We start from the raw sequence: 20,556 nt of genomic DNA, 5'->3' as shown, positions 1-20,556 counted from the left end.
TAGATATTAATTAAAACGATTTATTCGCGCGCAACGACGCGACAAAATGGGTGTCCTCCCCGGGCAAAATCGACGTTCCGGACGCGTTGGCGCAGTCCGTTTCGTCATCCGGGGTCGCTCGGACGACGTCGTCGACAATCGGGTCAAAACGCGTCAAAATTCAAATTTCACAAAATTTCGACCCGCGATCGATCGTCACAAGTGGTTAACTCGAGCCCTCGGTAAATAACGGTGCAGGCAATGGGAATTGCGGCGATCGGACACGTCGACTCTCCGAATTGCGAAGCTGGTGCGCGTAGGAGTGCGAATTGTGCAGAAGGCCACCCTAAGGCTCGGGAAGGTCCTATAGGAATCCATTTTGGGTTTCCTCATGTCGGTTTCATCCTTCTAAGTGTTAGAAGCCGATGCCGCACACGCGAAACTCCAAAAGAGGACGGAAATAGGTCGAACTAAAAAAAACGAGGCGGGCACCACTTCTAAGGTTCTAAGATAGTCGCAGGAAGACCCCTAAGGCTAGATCCTAACTCCTACGAGGAATACTAGACCTCACGAAAATTTGAGGTCAACAGGGGTCTGCATCACGTTAGTTGTGTTCTGAGGCTATCATCGCCCAGTTGGCATCATTTTTTGGTGCCTTACGAATTGACGTTCGTTCCTACATCATGGGATTGCCTCTTTCTCATACAAATGTTCTCGTGATGCGGATTGTCGATGAAATTACTCCGCACATGTTCATACCTTAAGCTTAGGGTCCGGACAGACGGATTTCGCATTGGAATCGCCTTACTCGGTGACATGCATATGGAACGTCTTCTTGAGCTCTTGGGATGCATTTATGACCATTAGGGATGCCCAACAATCATGTCCCGCTCATATTTGGTCCTCTGGAGTTCCCACAAGGCTCGAAACCCCTTCGATGAACTTTTTTGGAAACCCGACTTATGCGGGTGCCTAGATTGGGTGTGGCCACACCAAAGTTCCTTGAAGGCGCCCAAAGACACTTAAGTGATGTGACCACCCCCGAAGGTGGCGTGACCACGCCACCCAAATAGAGGGCTCGGCGTAATTATATCGGATCTCGGGTGTGACCGTGCCTAAACCTCCATGAGGTGCTGAAAACATTTAAGCAGCGTGACCACGCTATATAGACAAAGAGCCAGACGTAATTACACCGGGTCTCGGGCGTAACCACGTCGACCCTCATTCCGCGACACGTTTAGTAGAGGTGTGGCCACACCCAATCTCAGGCGTGACCACGCCGGTTCCTCTGGTCCGCGCGTCGTTCGTCCCTAATTTCCTCCATGAACTTCAGTTAACCCCTGTTAAGTGGGGATTATGCCAAAATGAGGAAGGAAGGAGATTTAGGACCATTCCTAATGAGGCAAGAGGTCCCATCTAACCTCTTGAGCCCAACAAAACCCCCCAGGGCGGAGAGCATGCAGAAAATGTGGAGCCATCCGGTGAGCTGAGCAGATGATAGCTTGGGAGCATTTAAGGAGATTTTGAGGGTGAGCCTTTCTTCATCTTCCTCAAGGAGAAGAAAGCTAAGGGCATTTGGTATGTTGCGCATGCTTTTCATATTAGCTGCATTAACACATCCACGGTAGCACCCCCCCTCCCTCATTGCACTTGTGAGCATGTGTCCTTCCATGCTCATGTTGAGTATCTGTGCCTCTCATGAGCACATTACTCTATGCATTTGATTTGTGACATCCTTATGACACTTCACACCACATCAAATGTGTTCGCATTTGTGCTATCCACTCTTGCATGTTTGTCTTGCATAGCATCCCATATGTTCATGACTTGCATGCTTGAGGTCTTCTTGAGTCACTGTCTCTGCACTCACCTTTTGGCACTCACGTGTCTGCGTCGACGACGGTTTGCACCTTAAGCCTACCCTGTGTGTAACTCTCCCTAATGAGAGTCACGCCATTTCACTTCCTACGGCTCCACCCAGGATTGTCGTAGGTATTTTCTTGAGTCACTGTTTACACACACTCACTTTCGACATTCAAATGTACTTTTCGGGGACGGCTTGCAGATCAAGCCTATCCGGTGCGTAATTCTCCCTAATAAGAATTATGTCACCTCTTTCCTATGGCACAACTTACATGTGTCATAGGTATGCACATCGTATCACTTAGCACAGATCACACTCCAAGGGCCTCTGAATGCTCCAAGTATACGATGTGTATCCACTTGGGTACATGGCTACCATCAAGTATGAACCACACTCCAAAGGCCTCTAAATTCATTCGGTGAGCGAGCTATGTTGCCCATGGCACCACCTCGATGTGTCATACGTGTTATACGTCTTAAGCTTTGCATTGACATTTTCGCACTGTCAGCATATTCATAGTGGGTATATGCCAGTATATACTTATGGCGAATGTCTGTTATTTTGTGACCGCTCTTATCTCACTAGAGCAATCACGGTGTACTGAATCACTTCATATTTGCATGAACATTTCTAGTTGCCTCAACGATGAATCTAGTTTGTTAGCTGAGTGACCTATTGTTGGTCATGATGCGTTACCGAGTATTGCCCACGAGGATGTCTCGATGGCTAATATCAGCTATTGCACCGAGACTAGTACGCGTATGTTGTATTAAGATTCCAAAGAGTCTAATAGGTGTCACTTAGGCTTCTCCTTCTTATGACCTATTCAAAAGTATAAGATTTGTGTTTCAATTATGTATGCATCATATTTTTCAAACCTATTTGGAAACTACTCCATATAATTTAGACCATACATAAGGTCAATCTCTTAAAAAAAATTTATTAACTTGTATCTAATGAAACATCTTAAAATCCTTGGATTCTTAGAATGGGGCAGAGGACCACGACCACATCAAAACATGCACCAACTATTTACCTTCACCCTGCACTCACTTAAATGCTGACTAGAACACTATATACTAGATGGTATGCTAGACTAGGACAAGGGTTTTAGGTATTCTTTTCGATGTCCTAGATATAGTTATTTGTTGGTTTTGTTGTCTTAGCCAGACATCGTTTTTCTGTGGTTTTTGTGTGTTTACTGAGGTGTGAAACATGTGTACTAGTATGTTAATGTTAGTTGCAGTCTTCTTGCAGGGAGTCATTTTTAACAGGGAGGAGCTGTAATGATTCACACCAGCACATTTTCTGCAACAATTGTTTAGCTCTCCTCCCACCGGACATGGTACACTACGTTGCATGCCTGTAACCTGTGCCAACACTGTTGTTTTGCAGGTCGAGTCTTTTTTTACTTTCACTATGTACTTTTTAGAGTCCCTAGAACTGTGTTATGTATTAGAAATAAGGTACAGGCACGGGTTCCGAAGAGTCAGGCGGATGAAACCACGTAATAGGGACCAGAAGCTGTTTGCTCGTATCCCGCACCTTAATTCTAAATCTTTTGATGTATAGAATTAGGACCAGACATGTATATGTGATGCTTGACCGTCTTTTTCTTTTCTGGATATGTTGTCGACTTAGCAGCACTCAGCCTGTGTTTATTCTTTTATGTTTGGTTTGCTTTTCTTTATTGTGTTGTGTGCTTTGTCACAACATACACTCTCTAAGGACCTAAAATTATAAATATTTTACAAAAATCCTAATAAAAGATTAAGACTAGTTAAAATTTATGATTAAAACATTTCAAGATTTTTTAAAATATATTTTTACTTTCCTACATGGCCTGCAAACCGAATTTTAAATTGATTACATAGCATGGACATATCCTAGTCAAACTAGTAAGGTCTTAACGCTTAGGACTAGATAACTATATCATATTGCACGTCCCAAAGAGAAGTCTATGTGCTTCGCTAACCCAACTGACCCAACATAGATTTTTACTTAGGTGGTTGTCTAACACGCTTAGGGTGTTAGAAGCTTCCCAGTCCCAGACGAGCAGTGAGTCCTTTGTGAGAGTGTCTCGACTTTGTGGTTTTACCTCTCTTCTCTTTCCACTCCAACGGCTTCCTAGCCATTTTGACAGGTATTATTCTCACCTCTTCCCTTCCTACCTATATAGGGTCATAAGACTTAAAGTTTTCTTCTCTTGACCTTTGGGCTACCAAGGTTCACTTGGACGACACAATTCATGGATTGCTGACAAGCGATCTTTGTTTTTGTTTAGGTTGTAATCGAGCCGAGACAGGCCAAGTTGTGTATATCCTTGTTGAACTTGTCTTGGTATAATTAAAAGTTATTTATGTTCAGCTTAAGCCCGAGTCAAGCTTTTATACATTATTCAAGCTTGATTTGTTTAACTTATTCAATATCTAAACTTTATTTATATTTGATTTGTTTGTGAGTATGGAACGAGTATTTAAAGGAACTAATAAACGAGCTAAAAATTCAAACGATGATCTAGATTTTCATATAAAAAATTTAATAAATAATATTGCAATTATAATCACAGCTACTAATTTAATTATTATGAACTCTAAAATTTTTAAATTTTACTAATTAGCTATATAATTTTTATTGATAGGACTACATTAGTTCAAATTTTTAAAGAGGAATAACTAAATTAATCCTAAAAGAATGATCATTTACTTAATCATAATAATAAGAAAATAATAGCAATAAGGTAATCCACATTAATATTGTTGGTAATTACAGTGTGATGGTAAAAAAAATGAACTCATTATATTAAAGATTATGAAAATTCTACAACTCTCTTTAACTGTAAATATCTCATTCTAAATTATCATTCACTTATTAATAAAATAAATATATAAATAATAATTAAACTAAAAATATTATTAACGTAATAATATATTACTATTAAATCTATAATTAAATAAATTATACCTAATTAAATTTTATTTAAAAAATATATCATATATGTAATGTGAGTTATTATCAAACTTAATATCGAGTACTTAATAAGTTACTTATTGAATAACAAATGAGTTTGTTTGTAAATATAAACGAATAAGTTCGACTATGTTCATGCTCGGTTCGTTTAAACTTCAAGCTCTTAAAAATTGTTCAAGCTTGTTTATTTACTAATTTGAACAAAGAAGATCGAGTATTCATCGAGTGGAGTTCAAGTTGTTCATCGAGTGCATCGGTTTATTTACAACCCTAGTTGTGTTAGGTTGACTATCTTCACGACCAGTTAGATTTGGGGTTCTAATAACTTGGGATGAAGAATCTGTGGTATCCTTACCAGACTAAATCTACCCGATTAGAATTATTTTACTCTTCCTTTGCTTACCCACTTTAGGCTCTGTCGCTCTTTTGACGCTCGTCGATGCCGTCTCATAGACCCCTACTATGGATAGGTTGCCGCCCATTTGAGATACGATGATTTACCCTCTATCCTTATGGTCCGATTATGTCTTAAAAGTATGATGTGGACCCTACGGGACGACACTTTATTTCATAGACTCGTTCGTCGATGAGCCATTACCCATTTGGGATCATAAAAGACTCACTATCTACCCTGTGGCTTAGCGTTGAAGGCATCGAGACGCTTATATGAGATAACCATCATTTGTGACACCCTCTCACTAATCATTACTTGAATGTAAGCAGGGCTCCTCTAATCAAGGGTCTTTCTGAGAGTCCCCCAAGTTGTAATTAACCAAAAGGGATGTGTTACTTTAGGAGTTGGTCTTGACCCGAGAACAAAAATGTTCTTTTTTATTTTTTGTTTACTTGATAGTTTATGTAGGTATTCTTTCTTGGATATTCGGTTCAAAATGTTCCGATTCGATCCTATTTAGACGCACACCCTTAACATCGCACGAAATTTACCTCATATAAGCTCTACAGGTTCTTCTTCAATTTGTTTGCTTAGTCTCTGTCTTAATTCCTTCTTTTTCGATCACTTTACTCTGAATCATTCATGTGATTCAAGAGGGAATGTTGGAAAAGAGAATCTCAAGACGATGATTAAACAGACTAGAGACTCCGAATTACAAAAAAAACTGAAACACCGGCATTATAACAAGATTTTCAAGGTTATGGAGCACTGTGAGTGAGAGTAAGAGAAAATGCAAAACCTACTAAAAGTTGAGTCTAAGGGTCTGTTTGGGGCAGCTACAGCTTATTCAGATAAGCAGTTTATCCAGATAAGCTGCTGATAAGAGCTGATCTGGATAATATGCTGGTTGTTTGCTTTGTGCGTTTGGAAAACAGCTGATTAGAAGTTGTTTCTGGATAAATGACCATTCTACCCCTTGTTTGGATAAGCTGTGTAGCTGTTTGGTTTCTGCGTTTGGAAAACAGCTGATTTGCAGCTGTTTTTTGGATAAATGACCATTTTCAATTTTCATGTATAGATTTAAGACACCAAAATACTGTAAAAATATGTAAATACACAAGAATTGTCTGTTATGTGGGGGCATTTACACAACACACAATTCTTACCTATTTACATATCTCCCACCTAAACTTCAATATTTACACACATAGCACTCCAATCTTCCATATTGTTCATTCCATTTTCTTAGCTCATTCATATTGGTTGCATCATATGCAACAGAAGCTCCAACCTGGTCGAAAGTTGAACTGAATAGAAACAAGAGTTTTGAATTGTGCATCAACTTCGATGAATAAAAGTGAAAAAATATATATTTATCTCATAAGGTTGACTTGGATATTTCATATTCTTATTTATTTATATTTTTAACAACTAATTCTTTATATTTAACAACTAATTCTTTATTATTTTTAACAACTAATTCTTTATATTTACTCGTATAATATCCACATGATCGAAACAGAGATGAAAATGTGCATTTCAGGCAGCAAGTTCATAAGCAATCAAATGGGGAATGTAGAAGAATTTGTAATAGTTCCTTGCAAAGCAAATAAATTCTAGAAGAGCCTCGTCCAAGTTAATCACATTTACACAAGAAATATCAATGTGTAGAAATATCAATCAATGTGTGTTGACTATAAATAAACTAATTGGAAGTTAAAATTTTCCAGACATACATTGCAAGCTAACTGAAATCGAAGCTAATAACACAAAACATAAAATGGCAACACTAATTAGGTGGCACTAGCAGAAAGGAAACTTTCTTCTATGCTCGAGCTAAATATGGCTTTACATGCCGGTATTCTTTATTGTGCTTTTTTCAGCTCTATTATGTTATATTTGAAAGGAATATTATACAGGGGCAGTTACATACCTCACAATTCTTATGTATTTACATATCTAACACCTATTGCATTTATACTGCACAAATCTTTCATATCACATAAAAAATTAAACATTACTTTTAACTTCTGAAAAGTGAAATACACATTTTTCATGTTCAGGTAAGATGATAAATATGATTTATGTAAAAATTGTGAAGTTTACGTTTTACACATGTAAACACATAGTAATTAAGTGATATCTATCTAAATTTCTTCACCACAAATGTAGAAAAGCAAGTCTAAACTATTTATTACTAATCGCATTCGTTATATCATACACAATATAGCCGCTGCGGCGCTCCTATAATACATCGGAGTCAAACTATGATATCTCTCCTATCCAACATTATCCCAAATCTCAAATTTCACAGTTTGATCATTAATTGCCAAAGTCTGTGAACGCTGCCCCAATTGTTGATTCCTGCAAAGCAATTTAAAAAATATAAATAACATAAATAAATCACCCAAAAAAATTGAATTCCTCGTGATGGCATAGAACACCATTGAATACAAACCTGGAATTCAACAAATTGACCTTTAACAAAGCGCAAGACTATAAGCGCAAGACTATACTTGACTACTTGACTTGTCAGTTCCAACATCTCCTAGAAGTACCTGTTTTACCCAAAGTCAACGATAGAAATCCAACGACCGAGATGTAATCAAAATTGCATCCTGCTACAGAAAACTAGTTAAAAACCATAAGGAAGAAGAAGGTTTTCATTTCAATACTATTTTTTACCATCAACACAAAACTATAATATGAAAATTTTATAATCCTAAGAGAAAAAAATAAAGAAGGGAAACAAGGCGGCATAAACGAAGTTAAATGAAAACTAAAGTTTGATTCTTGCCAAAAAAACATATGTAATCCGGAAAATCTTTTAGCAAAACAATCAACAACGAACGTCAACAGGATCGAATCGCACAAGAATAGCCCAATTTTTTGAAAAAATCTTGCTTAAATCTATTTCTGCCAACATAAAAACAAAAAGGAAACCAAGAATGCAGTGCATGTAGAACAAGTACCCAGCAGTTCCGATGCAAAAACAAAATCAAATCCAAAACTTTTCAAATAAAATATGCAAATTATAAGAAATAACATAGATTGAACGAAAAATACTCACCGATCGATTTGGCATTTTTGACCTTGTTTTCAAGTGTCGACACCATTATCTAGAGTATCTACAGAATCAGAAACTGCAGAGAAGAAAAGGAATATAAAAAAAACAAGGAATTCGCAGCGTAATTTGAGAGACAAAAGCAGCAGAACATTTCTCTCTTCTTGAATGCCAAAGGAAGCAGAGAGAGGCTAGGAATCGCGAGCTAGGGCAGAGAGGGCGGATTCGCTATTGCTTCTGCTGTTAGGAATGCTGAAGGAAGCAGGGAGCACCTAGGGATCACGAGTATTGCTAAGAACAATTTTCAAAAAAAAAAAAAAAAAAAAAAAAAAAAAAGGGGATTTCTCCCTCTAAACCCTGGGGTCTGGGATCCTAGTTTTACTCTGGGCATCAAAATGTGGCTTTGTTCTACCATTTCTTCTTTATCGGAAGCCCCTGCGGACAAAAATCAAATTTTTTTTTTCTCGGCTGTATTGAAGCTTGCTTCCCGGATTGTGTTGAAGGCAAGCTAAACTGGCCCGTGGGGGCTTCGATCAATCTGTGGACGACGGAGGGTGGAATGGATGAGAAGGTTTCGAGTGCGAACGACTGAGGGCTTGGATCCAAGGAAGCTGGGCATGAGATCGAGCGAGGGAGCGGAGAGGAGAAGGGCACCGATGGAATAATTTCCGAATGCCAAATAAAAAACGCGGGACGTGGGGTCGTTGCCGCAGCTCGCTTTTAATAAGAAATCAAATAAGTTGTTTTCAAAATGCAATCCGAACGTGTTTATTAAATAGGACGGCAGCGTTTTGAAAACGCTGACGCACTTATAAGCTACCCCAAACGGGCCCTAAAGCTTTCAGTGATGACTAAAATCAAGATAATGTGGAGGTAAAAGGCAGATAGTAGCTCAAGACGCTACATTGCACAATCTTGAGTCGAGTTAAGGTCTGATTTTGAAGGATGACGTCTGGCAAGAATCAACAAGCCTGGCAATTGTAAATAAAAGCCACAAGACTCGTGAAGAAGAGGAAGACAAATATTTTGCACAGTTGAGTTTGAGAGCTGTAATGATGCTATCTTCAAGATTGAAGGTGTATCTTGGATCGATGTGAGCTATGGATGAGGCTGGAAAGAAATTCTTGTACATAAATTGCGATGGGCTGTCTGAAGATGGCTATCAGTAAGAATCACAAGGAATTAATGAATGGGTTGCGATAGGCCGGGTTTTGAACCTTCTAAATCTTGATGTGAAGAAAGCATAGATGAAATGGTGCTAGTGAGTTAATCTTTCATATTGGAAAATTTAGAAGGCTTTTCTTGAGACGAAAGTCCAACTTAACCTTAGATGATGACAGTTTATGGAATCAGAGATATGGCTACTTGTGAAAGCAATGAAACCTATTATGTCAGGTTGTCTTTGGGCATTTCTGGATGGAAAGAATGACAACGATAAATGAATTTCTTCGATCAACGAAATGATGAACTGTAAGTGATCAATAGGGAATTCGATAAGTTGAATTTGAACTCTGGCCAAGGTCGCCGAGGGATGTGCAATCATATGTGGGAAATATGCAATGGTGGAGCAATCACACCAATGATAGAATCGTCAATCCTATCAGAGCAAATTGAACTTGCTTAAGGTCCCAATATAAGGGGGGAAGTAACAAATAAACATAGATAGAGGTGGTGAAAACAAATTTATTCATTTTATATCATCATATTTTCCAAGTGGGTGACAATCTTAGGATAATTACCCTATTAATTAATCTACCATTATTATTAAACTCATACAAACATATTCATATCAAAATTCATCAATATTACAATTACTTTCCATATTGTTGTGGTTTAGCCCATTATGTTGGAGCATGCACTCTTACTCTGCTTGCGTTGACCAAATACATTAGATAAACAGGTGACTTAGAACTTCTAACATTCAAATCCTGCATGTCTCGTGGCGATGAACAGTTACACGAGATAAAAAAGCAACTCATAGATCTTTCAAGCTTAGGGTGAAGCAACCTATTAAAGCTCTATTCTCAGATTTAGCCGACAAACCAGTTGTTCGGTGCAGAAGAAATAAATAGAATCAACTTATTTAGACAGATACATATATAACAACATCTCTTTTCTTCTTATTTATAAAAAAGATTATAGCTCAGATTGTGATATTGGGTGCTTTTCTGGAGATGACTTGGGTTCAGTTGGGCGCGAGCGCTACGAAGAGCTTTACTTGTACCAATTGATGGTTGATATGCCTTTTAGTGCTCCTTAGCGGATTGATTCCCCCACCTCTCTTGTGAAAAAAAAATGTTTAGTGTCATACCACGGAAATTACTGTGTTCTTAAGGAGTTTAATCTCTTTATAAATATACATAGTTTGCCATTAAGCTTCAATCATACAAGTACCGATGTTTCTGCATGTGGTTTAGCACAACTTCTAAGATTAAGAGATCAATCAAACTGAAAATTAGCAGTTTTTTTCCTAATATTGCGAAATTTTGATATCACACAAGCAATAAATACTCCTTAACCTAATTATAAGTTACAGCACAAACCTGATAGTCATCCTACTAAATTGACTCGGCAAAATTTCATCTCCTAAACTACATCCTAGCAATATTAGATAAAATATTTTGATTTTCAAAATAAATCTCCTATTCTGCTCATTCTCCCATAGTTTATACTGCCCTAGCAACTAATCTTGAAGCTTTTGTCAGAAAGAATTAGATAGAAAAGTCTAGGTGGATTTGGTTTGTGCATTTTTATCTAATGACCTTTCCAAATTTCATACTGCATTTAAAACTTGCCATTTGATGATTAACGAATTATCATGTTTGAGCTAACTCGTGTGCATTACAGAAACATTCTTTGGCCTAAAGGGAGATATTTCAAGTCATGAAAATAGTCAAGAATAAGAGTTGCATAATTTAAACATTGCCAAATACCTACAACCAAATTAGAATCATCTATATATTGAACTAGAAAGGTTTTTATCGAAACATGAGTTAAGATATGATCAAAAGAGAAATATTTCTCTGAATTAAGGTTTTTGAAATATAATCATTAAGAAAAAGGACAATGAATTCACAAAAAACTTGACAAAGAACTGAAGAAACAAAAACATGCTACCACCATCAGCATGGTCAGTACCTTTGCGTTCACATCTCTGAAGATTTTCATAACAAATATTGTTTCTTCCAAAGTTTTATTCTGATGCACAGCCATGAGGGATGAGAAGTAAAACAACAGGCCCCGAATCAGGAGGAGGATAACCACTCAATGCAGGGAAGCAATCGCTGTGCATGTTTATCTCATCAGACGCAGCAGCTTCGAGCTGCGAATCCTTCGGCTGTTGTCTTACATCAAAACTTTCACTCTCTTCAAGCTTTTCAACACCTAAACGCACAGCAATGGCAAAGTAAAGAAACGTCATTAATAAAAAAAAAATATGCTCACATTCTCAAGAAAAAATATTACGTACGGACTCCGTCCGGACGCAAAGCTACGTCCGGAGTTCATTGAGAAGAAGCCAACTGTGTAGCCTAGTCCCACTGCCCAAAAAAATTTAAAAAACGCTCATTTGGTGTGACCCGACCCGAATCCTTGGCCCCACCGCCAACAAAATTTAAAATGTGTTTTCTTGCGCAAACCCGACCCGAATTTAGCCCAACGAAACGCCAATCCAGACCAAAAACACCTTTATGGCATTTTTTGGCATTCTTCTGTCGTTTCTGGTTTCGGTGGTTTCGAGTGTTCTTCTTCGCTTCCTCTTCGATGTTTTCGCTTCCTCTTTGGCGCAATACCTGAGGTTTCTTGAATGGTTTCTCCTTCTTCGCATATCTTCGCAAGATCGGTTTCGTCGTCTTCCAACGTTTAAATTCAGTTTCATTTCCTCTTCGACGCAAGACCTAGTGTTTATAAGTTAAAGTATTTTGTTGTTCGGAACCACACGATTCAAAGTTTTGGTTTTCCTTTCCTCTTGCTAGCACACAATAATGAAAGGTCAGAAGGGAACTGAAGAAGCTAGCGGTCTGTCAATATCTTCGAGGTATTATGATACATTGTTTATTATACATAACAATATAATTTGTTTCATTGTGTTATATTTGTGTTATTATTGTGTAATTGTTGTGTTATTGTGTTATATATGTGTTATGTTTGTTTTATTGTTATGTTATTGTTGTGTTATTGTGTTATAGTTGTGTAATAGATGTATTATGGTTGTGTTATTGGTGCATTATTATTATGTTATTGCAGTGTTACTAGTATTATTATCTTACTAACACCACAATAACACCAATAATATATCTATAACACTTAATAACACAACAATAATACAATCATAACAAATCTATAACATAACTTTAACACAATAACATAACAATAACACTGTAATAATGTGAAAATGAGTGATTGAAAAATGATGTATACAAAATAATGTCAACTTTTACATTACTGTTGTTATAGGTTTATGAACGCAAGAACTTCCAATTGTAAATTTCGTACTTCTGCAGTAAGGGGTGCACTGATACTATTAAACACGACGACTCTAAGAAGAACATGAACTTGTTGAGAGAAATAAATATCATTCAGTTTTTGATATACCTCCTTATCCCCAAGATAATGTATTGACCCTATATATCTTGAGATATTGGAATCATGAAAGTGAAGTGTTTATGATGGGTGGGAAAGTAATAAAACTTCATCATCACCATGTTGCGCTATTGTTAGGCATGAGCAACGGAGAAGAAGCAGTTGTTGAAAGAAAACTCTGTCGTCTCATGTACATGCTAGAGAAATAAAGAAAAAGTTGATAAAGTTTTCAGGAGACTCTTCCACTCATTTTGAGCAATTAGTTTTTAAATTTTTACTAATAAACTTATTTTTTCCCTCGAGCAATTTTGGTGTGTCTGTAGGTATTTATTCATTTTGGGAGAATATACAGTCATTCTCCCTTTTTAACTGACATGTTGTTATTTGTGATTTTATGATTGATCAATTGAACATTATCACAATCAAAATAAGGCGAAATCAGTCACTTTGATACTATAAGGAATTTGTTTTTCTTTTAACAGTAAGTGCATATTATAAACATTAAAAAATTTTCCTTGTGACTATGTTTTTGTTTTTTTCTTTCTAACAAGTTTGTTTGTGATATGTCTAATCCTCAACTTTGATTTTATAGGCACACGTCTCTGTTTACTCATGCCGCACCCGAGACTAGACCTCGCATGCTGAGGTGACCAACAAGTCATGGGTGAACAACACCACGGATTCATGAAGTCTTTAAGAGGCATGAGCATATACAAGTAAGTCATTTATTGCATTAAAAGTTTTTTTTAGTGTTAGGTTTTTTTGAAGGTTATTTTACTAAATTTATTTTGGATATTATGATTTTTATTTTAGGTTAATGACTCTTTTTTATACTTGAAAGAGGACGAGCTACAGTTGCTCTCCAATCCAGACCAGGGACCACCCAGTCCTGCTAGGCTACTCCCACGCCATGAAACTCTGGTTGGATTACCATCACCCAAATCTTATGGCGTGGATCTACTTATTTCAAGCGATGTTACCCTAGAAACAACATATACAAGAGAAAAAAATAAATTTGAAGCAATAATCAAGTTACTTAAAGCTCAGGAAAAATGAATATACGTATACAAGAATCAATGAATATCATGAATAACTAATTATTTAATGTAAAAAACACATTGTCCAACCTAACAGTTATAGTTCAGAGATTAGAAGAAACAAAAAACTGATAAAGAGGTTAAGATAAAGACTTCGGGAACAGACCAATCATCTCTCCGAAGGGGTAAGTCCAGCGACAGTAGAAAGAAGAGGAAGTTAGGTTACAATACCTGTCAAAGACAATAAAGAGAGTTACAGATGTTGTTGAGGAACATTCTTGAGAAGATGATGTGAATATTGAGGAGAGAAATAATAAGAATTTATTTGTACATACCAAAGATTCAGAAGAACTTGAAGCATAAAAGGGCCAAGAGACTAAGAGATGCACAAGACGATATTGTAACTAGGGATGACACAATACAAGAAAAGTTTGCCGAAGTTGAACAAACAGTAAAGGAGCTTCTTGAGTTTCTGTCACATACGGTAAGTAGTTCATTCTATTTTGTACCATATCATTTAACTTTATATTATATTTAATAATTATTATTTTTTTGTAGACTCGTCTTGCGTCTTCTGTTGTAGATACTGAAGCCCAAGAGGGCCAAGAAACAATAAAAGATGCACAATACGATGTTATAATTGGGGACGAGACACTACAAGAAAATCCCGATCAGTACATGATGTTCTTGAGCCTCTGCCCCTTACGGTAAAAAGCTCATTCTATTTTGTACCCTGTTATTTAACCTGATATTATGTTTAATAGTTTTTGTTCTTTTGTAGACTCGTCATGCGACATCTATTGTAGATACTGAAGCCCAAGAGGGTCAACAATAAAAAATAAATTTAGAAATAACACTGATTGGAGATCAATCAATAATGGAGTCAAATGTTTAGTATATTGACTTAGAAAAAGCTCCTGATAAAGTTGAGTTAAACAGACATTATATTCGTGAAATTATTACAATGACAATCTCAAATTTATGAAGCCCTGTAAACATTTCTAGCCAAAGTCGTAGCTCCCATGCAGAGGACTACGCTATAATGATACAAAACATTAGCTCTTTTTAGTGTAAAATGCATCTTAAATTTTCATGTTGTAGTTTATAAGTATTGTTTTCTTTTACAGTCTCATCCTACGGCATCTGTCATTAAATTTCTTGGTAGATCATTGGTACCAGTTGAGATGCAGTAGTTTTAATGTTATGCAGTAGTTTTATATTGAATTTTCACAAGCTTTGTTTGTTAATGATGAGTCATGATATAATCGTTAACAAAGGTTTTGAGATGATAATCGACCGCGCGGACCTAAAGGATGTATTGTTGAACAGGTAGTTTGCAAACGAACATGTTGATGTTTTTGTTAACATTTTGCATGAAATAACGATCGAGTCACCTGAGTTATGCAGGTCATAAATCTATGTAACATCGCAATATTGGGTAATTACACAAATTTAATTTATCCATATAAATTTAACTCATATCTTCCATGTACACTCAATTCAAAATATTATTTTATGCAGATGCATAAAAAAATTAATTAAACAGCTTTCTTGCAGCATTTCACAAAGAAAAATTTTAAGGATGTTGAAATCATATTATTTTATATCATTGATAATCAACGTTGGATTTTGTTGGTGGGAGAGCTGAAATTGAGAAAATTGAGATTATATGACTCTCTACCCAACAAAATGCATAAGAATGTTGCTCGCGAAGTTGTAAGTATATTTAACATAATTATTATTATATTTGCGTTATTGGAGTCAATACCATCAGCAACACGCAAATACTACGCAAGTACCACATCAATATCACTCAAATACCACATCAATACCACATCAACAATAACACATCAACAAACACACCAATAACACAAAACCGCACTGATATCACACCAATATCACTCCAATACCACACCAATAACAAACCAACAACGACACAACAATAATCCAGTCATAACACACCAATAATACACAAATAACACATTAATAAATACACTGATAACATAACAATAACACACCAATAATACATCATTACCACACCAATATCACATCAACAACACACCAATAACACAGTCATTGGTGTTATGGCTATGTTATTGTTGCCTTATTCGTGTGTTGTTGTTGGTGTGATATTAATGTATTATAGCTACGTTATTAGTGTATTACGGATATGTTATTAGTGTGTTATGATTCTGTTATTTTTGTTATTGATTTGTATTGGAGTGGTATTGGTGTGGTTATGATTTGTTATTGGAGTGTTATTAGTGTGTTGTTAGCGTATTTTTTTTTGTGATATTGATGTGATATTGGCGTGAAATTTGTATGGTATTGGTGTGTTATTAGCGTATTACTGAAAATATTGACTCCAACGGTGCAAAAATAATAATAATTGTGTTAAATATACTTACAACTTCGCGAATAATATCTTTATGCATCTTGTTGGGTAGAGAGTTATATAATCTTCATTTTCTCAATTTTAGTTCTCCCTCCAACAAAGTTCAATGTTGATTATCAATGATATGAAATAATATTATTTTAACATCTTTAACAGTTTTCTTTGTGATATATTGCAAAAAAACTGTCTTATTAAATTTCTTATACATCTGCATAAAATGATACTTTGAATTGAGTACAGAAAGAATATATGAGTTAAAATATATGGTTAAATTAAACTTGTGTAATTATCCAATATTGCGGCATTACATAGATGTATTATCTGTATAGCTCATGTGACCCGATCGTTCTTTCATGCAATATGTTAGTAAAAATATCGACATGTTCGTTTGCAAACCACTTATTCAACAATACATCCTCTAGGCCCGTGCGGTCGATTACAGTCTCATAACATTTATTAACGATAATATCATATTTGCATCATTAACAAAAAAAATTGTGACAATTGAATATAAACTATTGCATAACATTAAAACTGTTATGAACATTTACTTACTCCCTGGTGCATCTGACAATACAGTCATCGATTACATCCTCCATCTCAACTGGTACCAATTATCTACCGGGAATTCAATGACAGGCGTCACAAGACGAGGCTGCAAAAGAAAACAAAACTTATAAACTACAACAAAAAAATTTAAGATGTGGTTCACACTAGAAAGAACTAATTTTTGTATCACTATAGCATAGTCGTCTGTATAGTAGTTGCGGCTATGACTAGGGATGTCTACAGAGCTTCTTAAACTTAAGATTGTCATTGCAATTGTTTCACGAATATATTGTCTGTTTAACTTAACTTTATTAGAAGTTTTTTCTAATTCAATATACTATACAACTGATTTCATTATAAGTTAACCTTCAATCAATACTATTTCTAAATTCATTTCTGATTGTTGACCCTCTTGGGCTTCAGTATCTATAACAGATGTCGAAATACGAGTCTACAAAAGAACAAAAGTTATTAAACATATTATCAAGTTAAATAACATGGTACAGAATAAAATGAGCTTTTTACCGCAAGGGACAGATGCTTAAGAACATCATGTATTGGTCGTTCGACTTGGTCGGAAACTTCTTGTAGTGTCTCATCCACAGTTACAGCATCGACTTGTGCATCTTTTATTGGTTTTTTATCCTCTCGGACTTCAATGTCTACAACAGACAATGCAATACAAGTCTACAAAAGAACAATAGTTATTAAATATAATATCAAGTTAAATGATATGTTACATAATAGAATGAGTCATTTACCGTATGGGACAAAGACTCAAGAAGAAACTTTACCGCTCGTTCAACTTCAGCGTGCTCTTCTTGCATTGTGTCATCCCCAGTACATCGACTTGTGCATTTTTTATTGTCTCTTAACCCTTTTGAGCTTCAAGCTCTTCTACATCTTTGATATATACAAATAAATTCTCATTATTTTTCTCCTTAATATCTACATCATCTTCTCCAGGATGTTCCTCAACAACATCAGTAACCCTCTTTGTTATCTTTGATAGGTATTGTCTTTCAGGGAAACCCAACTTCCTATTTTTTCTACTGTCGCTGGACTTATCCATTCGAAGAGATGATTGATCTGTTTTTTGAGTCTTTCTCTCAACCTATTTATCAACCTTGGTTTATTCTTATCTTTGAATCATAGATGTTAGGTTGGACAATGTGTCTTCTATATTGGACAATTGTTTATTCATGGTAATCATTGATTTTTATAGGTTTATACTTATTTTTTTCCTGAATTTTAAGTAGCTCGATTATTGCTTCAAATTCATTTTTTTCCCTTGTATATGTTGCTTCTAGGGTAACATCGCTTGAAATAATTGGACTTACGCCATAAGATTTGGGTGACGATGGTCCGATCAGAGTTTTATGCGTGGTAATGGCCTAGCAGGACTGGGTGGTCCCTAGTTTGAATTAGGGAGCAACTAGAGTTAATATTTTTTCAAGTCTAAAAAAGTTTCATTAACCTATAATGAAAATCATAATGTCCAAAATAAATTCAGCAAAACAACCTAAAAAACCCTAACACTAAAAAAAATTTTTAATGCAATAAATAACTTATTTGTACATTTTCAAGGCACTTAAAGACTTCATGAATTTGTGGTGTTGTCCACCAATGACTTGTTGGTCACCTTAGCATGCGAAGTCTAGCCTCGGGAGTGACAAGAGTAAATAAAAATGTGTGCTTATAAAACCAAAATTGAGAATAAAGCATATCACAAACAAACTCAAAAATAAAAAAAAATCATAAGAAAAATTTTTTAATGTTTATAATATGCACTTACTGTTAAAAGAAAAATAAATTCGTTGATTATCCAAGTGATTGATTTCGTCTTATTTTGATCGTGACAATATTCAATTAATCAGTGACAGCAAACCGGTTAAAAGAGAAAAATAACTGTATATTCTCCTCAAATGAATAAAATCTTTCGCGCACACTAAAATTGTTCGAGAGAAAAAATAAATTTGTTAATAAAAATATAAGAAATAATTGCTCAAAATGAGTGAAATACACTTCTGAAAACTTTATTAACTCTTTATTTATTTCTCTAGTATCTACACGAGACGACGAAGTTTTCTTTCAACTAACTTTTTTTCCTCTGTTTAATAACAGAGCAACATAGTCAAGGTGGAGTTTTACCACTTTCTCACCATTAAAAACATTACTTTATAATTATAAAATCTCAAGATATGTATGCTCAATACATTATCATAGGGATAAGAAGACATCAAAAAATTGAATGACATTTATTTCTTTCAACAAGTTCATGATCTCCTCGGAGGAGATATTATGTATAACAGTATCAAGTGCGCCCTTTACTGCAGAAGGACGGCATCTATAATTGAAAGTTTTTGTGTTAAAAAAATTACAACAGCATTAATATAAAAGAGGACATTATTTTATAGACAACATTCTTCAATCACCCATTTTCACATTATTACAGTATTATTTTTGTGTTATTGTGTTATGGTTATATTATTAATGTGTTATTATTGTGATATTGTTATGTTATTATTGTGTTATTGAGTGTTATAAATGTATTATTGGTGTTATTGTGGTGTTAGTAAGGTAATAACACGAGTAACACCGCAATAACACAATAATAACACAATAATAACACAACTATAACATAAAATAACACAATAAAACAAATTATCTTGTTACTTATAATAAACAATGTAGCATAATACCTCGAAGACTTTGACAGACCGCTAGTTTTTTCAGTTTCCTTGCGACCTTTCATTGTTGTATGCTAGTAAGAGAAGAAGAAAACCAAAACTTTGAATTATGTGATTCCAAACGATGTGATGCTCTAATTTATAAACACCAGGTTTTGCGCCGAAGAGGAAGCAAAACCGACTTTGCGTAACGTTGAAAGAAGGCGAAACCGACTTTGCGAAGAGGTGCAAAGGAGTCTTGCGTCGAAGAGGAAGCGAAACCGCAGGAGAAGAAGCAAAGAAGAATGCTCGAAACCACCGAAACCGAAAACCGCTGAAGAGCGCCTAATAAAATGTTGAAATATGTCATAAAGGTGTTTTTTTTCTTGATCGTTGTTTCTTTGGGCTCGATTCGAGCCGAATATGCACGACAAAATGCGTATTTTAAATTTTGCCCGTGGTGGGGCCGATAATTCGGGCCGAGTCAAGCTAAATGAGCGTTTTTTTTTTTCGTTGTAGGACCATACTACACAGTTGACTTCATCTCATTGGACTCCGAACGTAACACTGCATCTGGATTCCGAACGTCATATTTTTTGGATAAGTTGTTTGCAATTTTGGCAAATAATTCATAGCATTTCTCCGAGACCAACAACTAGAACTCCATCAAATGGACCAATCAGTAGATGTAATTGCTGCAACACAGCTGAGCAGTCACCCTTCCCAAGCTCCGGCCTCTTAGCCGCGATATCACCCAATATCACAAGTATATCAAGCTCCAGCCTCTCATTGGATTTCTAATAGATCAACATGCCATAGATTATGAAACTCAGAGAAATTAGTTTGCAATTTACAGAGAAGGGACATTGACTCCTTGCAGTACCCTAAAGAAACGGGAGATGTATATGTTTCGGAAAAATGGCATCGGAACACCTCAGAAGAAGATTGACAACTATCATCGCCTGCAATTTGACTGGTCTTACGGCACATCCTCCATTTCGCATGAGGGTATGGTAGGCAGCGCAAATCTCCAATCCGCCATCGCTGATCGGAA

The 20,556-nt window shown here is 35.9% G+C and overlaps 1 protein-coding gene across 4 annotated transcripts in view; it reads right to left on the bottom strand.

Moving 5' to 3' along the window:
• The window catches only part of LOC110021494, a 28,428-nt gene extending 7,879 nt beyond the window's left edge, over nucleotides 1-20,549 (bottom strand). The window contains exons 1-4 of one of the 4 annotated variants that reach the window (XM_020720005.1): nucleotides 20,386-20,549; nucleotides 20,152-20,299; nucleotides 11,410-11,655; nucleotides 7,766-7,825 (exon numbers count right to left, since the gene is read on the bottom strand). In XM_020720005.1, coding sequence (XP_020575664.1) covers nucleotides 11,465-11,655; nucleotides 20,152-20,299; nucleotides 20,386-20,427 — 381 coding nt within the window. In that variant the 5' untranslated portion in view covers nucleotides 20,428-20,549 and the 3' untranslated portion in view covers nucleotides 7,766-7,825; nucleotides 11,410-11,464. Of the gene's footprint in view, nucleotides 1-7,728; nucleotides 7,826-11,409; nucleotides 11,656-20,151; nucleotides 20,300-20,385 lie in introns of those variants that run through there. The other 3 variants (XM_020720007.1, XR_002293659.1, XM_020720006.1) reach the window with 3 other exon arrangements.
• Nucleotides 20,550-20,556: the final 7 nt, after the last annotated feature.

Source organism: Phalaenopsis equestris, unplaced genomic scaffold (genome assembly GCF_001263595.1).
Source record: "Phalaenopsis equestris unplaced genomic scaffold, ASM126359v1 Scaffold000134, whole genome shotgun sequence".
In the NCBI taxonomy this organism is placed as follows: domain Eukaryota; kingdom Viridiplantae; phylum Streptophyta; class Magnoliopsida; order Asparagales; family Orchidaceae; genus Phalaenopsis; species Phalaenopsis equestris.
This window is presented reverse-complemented; position numbering and strand designations above follow the sequence as displayed.